General features: G+C 49.9%; 1 protein-coding gene across 3 annotated transcripts in view; it reads right to left on the bottom strand.

The window, feature by feature from the left end:
• Positions 1-752: 752 nt before the first annotated feature.
• Positions 753-6,986, bottom strand: part of Chaf1b (chromatin assembly factor 1 subunit B) — a 26,760-nt gene continuing 20,526 nt past the window's right edge. Inside the window, exons 13-14 of one of the 3 annotated variants that reach the window (XM_035444293.1) lie at positions 3,301-3,582; positions 753-838 (exon numbers count right to left, since the gene is read on the bottom strand). In XM_035444293.1, coding sequence (XP_035300184.1) covers positions 768-838; positions 3,301-3,582 — 353 coding nt within the window. In that variant the 3' untranslated portion in view covers positions 753-767. Of the gene's footprint in view, positions 839-2,638; positions 3,583-6,623; positions 6,837-6,986 lie in introns of those variants that run through there. The other 2 variants (XM_027415642.2, XM_027415643.2) reach the window with 2 other exon arrangements.

A 6,986-nucleotide genomic window follows, 5' to 3' on the forward strand; every position in this document is an offset into this window, starting at 1 on the left:
CAAGGGTCAGAAGTTCAGTCATCCTTTGGCTATGAGAGGAGTCTGAGCAAGGCTTGGGATACTGGAGACCCTGCCTCGAAAATACATCAATAAAGGTCTCAGTGTCCTTGAAGTTTCTCTCCTAACAGAAAGGGGAAGAGAGAAAGAGCAAGGGACAGGACAGAGACAAAGGAAAACATTGTAATCTGAATTAAAAAAAAAAAAAAAAAAGTCTTACTGGGCAGCTGTCCAAAGGAAAACATAGAACTTCATCTAGTAAATTATTTTAAAATACTACGAACAGGTTTTGCAGGTGTGTGGAAGGGGGGGAAGACATTAGTAAACAGCCCATTTCCTGCCAGAGAAAGGCCAGCGGAGGTCACCCCATAAATCACCCCCCACCCCACCCCCGGCTAATTGCCCGCCTCTTCCTCAAGTCTCCTCTTGCTCAGTCAGCCTCATACGGGCAGATAGGCAGCCCAGCACAGGTCTCCTTTAATTCCCTCTCCTGAAGGCCTTCCATTTCAATGCTCACCACCTTCCCCAGCTGCTGGCAAATGATTGACTGGCTGGAGAGGTCCCTCTACCAGCTCCTGCCCAGAGTACCAGCTCCCGCCCTGGGCATCAGCTGCCTCCACCTCTGGGGAGGTCTGGGAATTTTTTAGTCATCTCAGGCATTTTCCAACATAAGGCATTTGCATAGACTTCTCATGTAGTCTAATAACTCGAGAGAAAAACAGGAGGGTTTTGGTCTAGTGGCTTCAGCAGGTGTCTGAGGAGGTAGTGGCTCACCTTGGGTGGGAGTTCCATGACCTTGCCATGACCTTGCCAGTCTTGAGCTGGATGCTTCGAGGGGGCCCTGGGAAGTGACAAGGAGTGGGAATGGGGACGCTAGGGCTGTCCTTGGGAGTCCTTGACCCAGCCTCTCCCTCCTGAAAGGTACTTATCATGCACATTTGTTTTTTGTCTTTTGAGGCAAGGTCTTGCTATGATGTAGCTCAGGACAGCTCTAAGATAAATTCTGAGATTAATAGGCCTCCACCATCTCACCCAATGATATCACGCGCTTTTAGTTTTATAAAATCAATGCTGATTAAAACCAGAATGAAAAGGCAATGAATACCAGGCAAAAGAGGCCAATATCAAGTGTGGAGAAAGAGCAGCAGAGTTTACAGTTGTTGAGATGGTTAGCGATGACTTGCTCATTGCTGAGGAGGAGATCCCACACCTCCACACTCGCCTTGTGGACCTCGGAGGCAATGATTGGGGAGCCCTTTGAAACAGCATTGCACTTTCTTAACTAAGCCCTCCCTCCAGCCCCCCAATCCCCAATTCCAAGAAGTGAAATCTAAACTATAGGTACAACCTGAAATAAGAACAAAACTAATAATGTTGAAGCAAAAAAAAAAAGAAGAAGAAGTTAATGTGTAATCTACTGGAAATATAAAAGCAAAAGTCTCGTTTTATTTTTTCTCTTCTCTTTTTTTGTTTTGTTTTTTGTTTTGTTTTGTTTTTGTTTTTCGAGACAGGTTTCCCTGTGGCTTTGGAAGCTGTCCTGGAACTCGCTCTTGTAGACCAGGCTGGTCTCGAACTCACAGAGATCCGCCTGCCTCTGCCTCCCGAGTGCTGGGGTTAAAGGTGTGCACCACCACCGGCTTATTTTTTCTTATTTTAAAGAGAAATATAAACAACAGTGGCGGGCCATCTAGGAAGTTGCAATTACAAGGTTACTATGCATCAAAATCCGACCAGGTGGGCAAAGCTGAAGGCAGAATAGTAATGATATCTGCAAATGTTTGGTGGACTACAAACCAAGCATTCTAGGAGAAAACAAAGCAGTTCATAAAAACAAACAAACAAAAAACCAGAAAGCAGAGGAAGGAAAAGATTGAGAATGAATCCAAGATTTATTACTCTCTGAAGGGCAAGGTAGAAAGTAAAAAGACCAGTGTGTTTAGAAGAGCCGAGGTGAGGAGAGGGCAGATACACAAATAATACAACTAAAAGTAAAGCCAGCGAGGTGGCTCAATGGGTAAAGAGGCTTTCTGCCAAGTGTAAAGACGTGAGTTCAATCCCAGGGACCCACACGGTGGAAGAGAACTGACTCCTGCAAGCTGTCCTCCGACCTGCACACTCGCACTGTGGTGTGTGCATGGCCACATATATGCACAAACGCATACACACACTTAAAAAAAGAAAAAATGTAACTAAAAATGTTACACACACACACACACACACACACACACACACACACACACACACACACACACACGAGCTGGGCATTGGTGACACACAGCTTTAATCCCAGCACTTGGGAGGCAGAGGCAGGCGGATCTCTGTGAGTTCAAGGCCAGCCTAGTCTATAGGTGAGTTCCAGGACAGCCAGGGCTACACAGAGAAGGGGCGTGGGGGGAGACTCTACTGAGGCTGTGCCACTTTTCTCCGACCTACTGAAAGCTCTGTGATTTAAAAAGCAAATTCATGGGGTCTGGAGAGATGGCTCACAGGTTAAGAACGCCGACTGCTCTTCCAGAGGTCCTGAGTTCAATTCCCAGCAACCACATGGTGGCTCACAGCCATCCGTTATGAGATCTGGTGCCCTCTCCTGGTGTGCAGATATACATGACAGCAGAATGTTGTATACATAATAAATAAAATCTTTAAAAAAGCAAATTCATTTTTTATTGGGCATACTTATATGTGACCTTTTGTTGAATATTTTATTAAAAATCTATGTCAGCATTTGTAACAGATTGGCCTGCTGGGGGGTATTTTTGTAAGTGCAAATGTGTGTGAAGGGAGGGGCAGAGCTTGATTTAACTGGCTTTGTGAGCAGACCAGAAGGTATTAACACACTGAGTTATGCAGAGGAGAAAGCAGACTATGATGAATGACTTGAGGCCACAGGACCCAGCTAGAACTGGATAAATAAAAGAACCCAGGAGTGAGTGCTCAGACTGCCATGGGAGCCACCGTACACACAGCTGAGACTTTGGCCAAACGGAGAGTTGCGAGAATTGCGCAGTCAGCTGCAGCGGCTGAAGCTTACATCACTGTCTGCACAGCTCACGCCAACCTGACACAAGTTAAAGTCGTCTGAGAGGAGGGACCCTCAGTTGAGAAAATGCCTCTGGAAGATCTGGCTGTAGGCAAGCATTTTCTTAATTAGTGACTGGGGGGGGGGACCCAGCCCATGGTGGGCGGTGCCGTCCCTGGGCGGGTGGTCCTGGGATCTATAAGAAGCAGGCTGAGCAAGCCATGAGGAGTAAGCCAGGAAGTAGCTCCTGCCTCCAGGTTCCCGCACGACTCCCCTCAACTCACCCTTGGTTGTGGCCTTGGGCCATAAACATGGACTGCAGAGTGCTTGCCCTGAGAACAACCTACGCAATGAAAGACTGGCAAGGACACCCCACTCCAACTGGAAATCAGAGAGGCAGTTGCATGGCCCTGGTGGTCGAACAGACGAAAGAGAAGCCAAAGGGAGGGTGGAGACCAATCTGGCAGCCTGTGACTCGGGAGGGTAGAAGTGGTCCAGGTCCTCCAGCTGGGGCTGAGTATTGCACAGGTCCGAGGCTAGCAGGACTGTTTCTTCCATTTGTGTACCTGCCAGGAAACAGGAGCCATGGATAAACCCACAGCGCTGGCCTTAAAAGAAAAAGTAGCTTCATGCACCAGAGCTGAAAGCACAGACCCTGTTTTGTGCCTCCTGCCATGGTGGCTCCATGGATCTGCTTCCTGGGTTTGAAATGGTTTCCTCCACCCAGGAAAGTGTGGTGGTTTGGCAGCTTGCAGCACTGAAGGGCCCCCTTCTCCCCAAGGGTGGTTATCCTGGGAAAGAAAGCCCACCGGAAGGGAACTGTATTGAGTACAGGCCAGAGTTCGGGTTGCTGCGCAGGGCTCAGTGGACACAAGCTGAACTGGAGTTTGACCCAGCGGAGGATAAGGCCTGACTGAGGCCATGTGGAGGAGCACCCAGGCCCTCAGCTGGTGCGCTCCTCCTGGCCAGAGGAAAGCTGAGGCTGGGTAGGAGCCAGCAACAGGGACCCATGAGCCCACAGTGCTTTTGGTCAAGTGTTTCTGCTCGTCGGGAAGAAACTGCCTCCATCTTTGGGGTAGCTCCAATGTTCTAGTTAGTCTCACACTGGTCCAGCATCTTTCCGCTCAGAAGGTGAGGACATCTGGATGGAGGGAATTCTACTCAATATCTGGAAGGCCAAATTAGCCACAGCCTTAGGCTGCAGGCTCTGCTCTGCTCTGGGCTGGGCTGTTCCACTCACTGTGCCACACATCTGATCTCGGTTCCCAGTGCTGGCCTGAGTTGGTGGCTAAATTGTGAGTCAAATCAGAGGGCTTTTTAGAAGCAATTACAGTTAAATCCCTGGAGGCTGGAGAGGGAGTTCAGAGGTTAACGGCACACGCTGCTTTTGCACAGAACCCAGGGCTCGGTTCCCAGTTTTCTACAAGATAGCTCATCACTGCACAGGAGATCAGATGCCCCCTGCCAGCCGCCCTGGGCACCAGGTACCCATGTGGTGCACATACACACATTAAGGCAAAACACTCAGACACATCAAATATTCTTAAAAAGTTAAATTCCTCAAGTTGCAGTGTATTGAGAGATCCAAGAACATTCTATCTGGCTTGAATTCCACAGCGTTAGCGCTGGGCTCTGAACTAGGCTTTCTGATGTTACCTTTTGTTTAAAATGTTTCCCTCCTTCCCTCCCTTTTTGAGATAGGGTTTCGCTATGTAGCCCTGGCTGTCCTGGAACTCATATTGTAGACCAGGCTGGCTTTGAACTCACAGAAGCTGCCTTTCTCTCAAGTGCTGGGATTAAAGGCATCCAGCTTTGATGTGTTTGATTCTTCTGAGTTTCCCTGAAGGGTTCAGAGTCCTTGCAAAAGTTATGAAAGGACTTGGAACACCAAGACGTCTTACAGCGGAGAACTGCTTGGGCAGATGGTTTTGGTATGTGAGAACTGACTTGCCAAGAGATATAAACTGTGTAACAATTAAAAAAAGCGTTTTTTGAAGTAATTGTCAGTCAGTTCACCAGCTGATTCCCATTTGGCTAAACCTAAAATTCATCTTGGAGTGACCCTGGTTCTTTCAAGGACCCACGAAGAACAGAGCACCGACACTGAGTGAGCAGCCTGTCCTCCATGGCACAGTGGGACCGTTCCAACAGTTGGGGGCCGAATTCCTATCAAGGCAAGAGGGGCGCCGGTAGCAGGCCTGCTTCCTGCCATTCCCGCCACCCACCTGGTCTCTGGAGAACCGGCAAGTCTCTAGGGCAGCTACAGCTGAATGTCCGTTATGGAGTGACTGAGGTCAAAGTCCCACTTGCCTTTCTGTGTGTCCTCCAGTTGCCTCAGCTCCCTGAGGGTTAGCACTCAGTGCTGGCTGCTCTGGAGCCTCTGGGAGCGTGTGCTAGCTGTGCCTGGCTCACCCAGGATAAGCTCACACATGGGCTGATCTTGTCTTGCTTTCTGAGCAAAGCAGGCTGGGACCCAATGGTGATGCCACCTGATCCACCACTCTTAGGGTGCATAGGTAGGGGGGGCTGCCACCAGATCCATAGGGTAGGGGTGGGGAATGAGAGGGAAGAAAGGAAGGGGTGCTGCCAGGACCCCACTTCTGACCCCCAAATTCCTGTTCTCCCCAAGGTCAAACAAAGGTCTTGACTTGAAGTGAACCCCACTGGAGATGCCTTTGAGGACAACGCCAAGCTGGAGAGGCCAAGTCAGCTGTGTACTCAGAAACAAGCACCCTGGGAGATCAGTGCTGAGCACTCCTTAGCATGTGTTCACACTCTTCACACCTCCTTCCAGAGCCCAGACAGGAGGAGAGCCCAGGCTCTGCCAGTGTGAGGACGGTACATTCCAGGCAGGACACGCTGCCTCAACCACCACTCGGGCTGCTGAGAAGGCTCAGTAGGCAAAGGTGCTGCTGCCAAGTCTGGAAACCTGAGTTCAATTCTCAAGGCCCACACTGTCAAAAGAGAACCAAGAGAACTCTGCTCTCTAACCTCTACATGCACACAGGGATCACACACACACCACACACCCCTAGAATAAAGGACAAATGCAGCAATGAGCATTCACACATTCCACCCATAATCCTCTCATATGTGTCTAGGTCTGGCCACTGGGGCCTTAAGCTGGTGGTGGGTGAGACCACTCTGGCCTTAACTGCTACAAGGCCAAGCAGGACAGCCTCAAGTCCTCTGAGCAGATTCAGGGGGCAGAGTGACCTCCAGTGGCCATTGGGAGTACTGCATGCTTCCACTAGAATTTCTTATTTGTGGTTAGCTCAGCACCCAAGTGTGTGAAGTCCCTCGAGAGAAGGGACTCAAGTGCAGATCAACTTTCCTGTCTCAGAAACTCATCAAAAAGAGGTGTTAGCAGGGTGTTGGTAGCACCCGCCTTTAATCCCAGCACTCAGGAGGCAGAGGCAGGCGGATCTCTGTGAGTTGGAGGCCAGCCTGGTCTACAGAGCAAGTTCCAGGACAGCCAGGGACACACAGAAAAAAACTAAAAAAAAAGAGGCATTAGCCTAGCACCAGAGTCCCTGTGGAAAGGGGTGATAGAACATGGGTACTCGGGCTGCTTGAGCAAAGTCAGCACACATTTTTCTACCATGAATCGATTTGTGGGTGTTTATTCTGCTCTGATATCACTGTAACCAGCCTTGGCGTCTTGGGCCTTGACTCCTGCACACACGGGTGCTGGGACTCAGCAGGCCTCAAGCAGACTTGGAGGCCTCATCAGAGCCCAGGGTTTGGGCGCCTCCTTCCTGGTCCTGAAGTCGGGGCCTCTTCAGTTCGGGAGGCTCCCCCTGGGGCTTTCCAGGCATCACTGAAACATTAACAGACGTTAGGTTAGCAAGCAGGGAGGGTGAGTCAGGTCAGCTAACATGAAATACAGAGGCATGAAGAGGGACGGATGGCCTGGTGAGATCCAGAGCTGTCACAAGGAACAGATCTACAGCGGTGGTTTTTAGCCAAG

Source organism: Cricetulus griseus, chromosome 4, assembly GCF_003668045.3.
Source record: "Cricetulus griseus strain 17A/GY chromosome 4, alternate assembly CriGri-PICRH-1.0, whole genome shotgun sequence".
Lineage (NCBI taxonomy): Eukaryota > Metazoa > Chordata > Mammalia > Rodentia > Cricetidae > Cricetulus > Cricetulus griseus.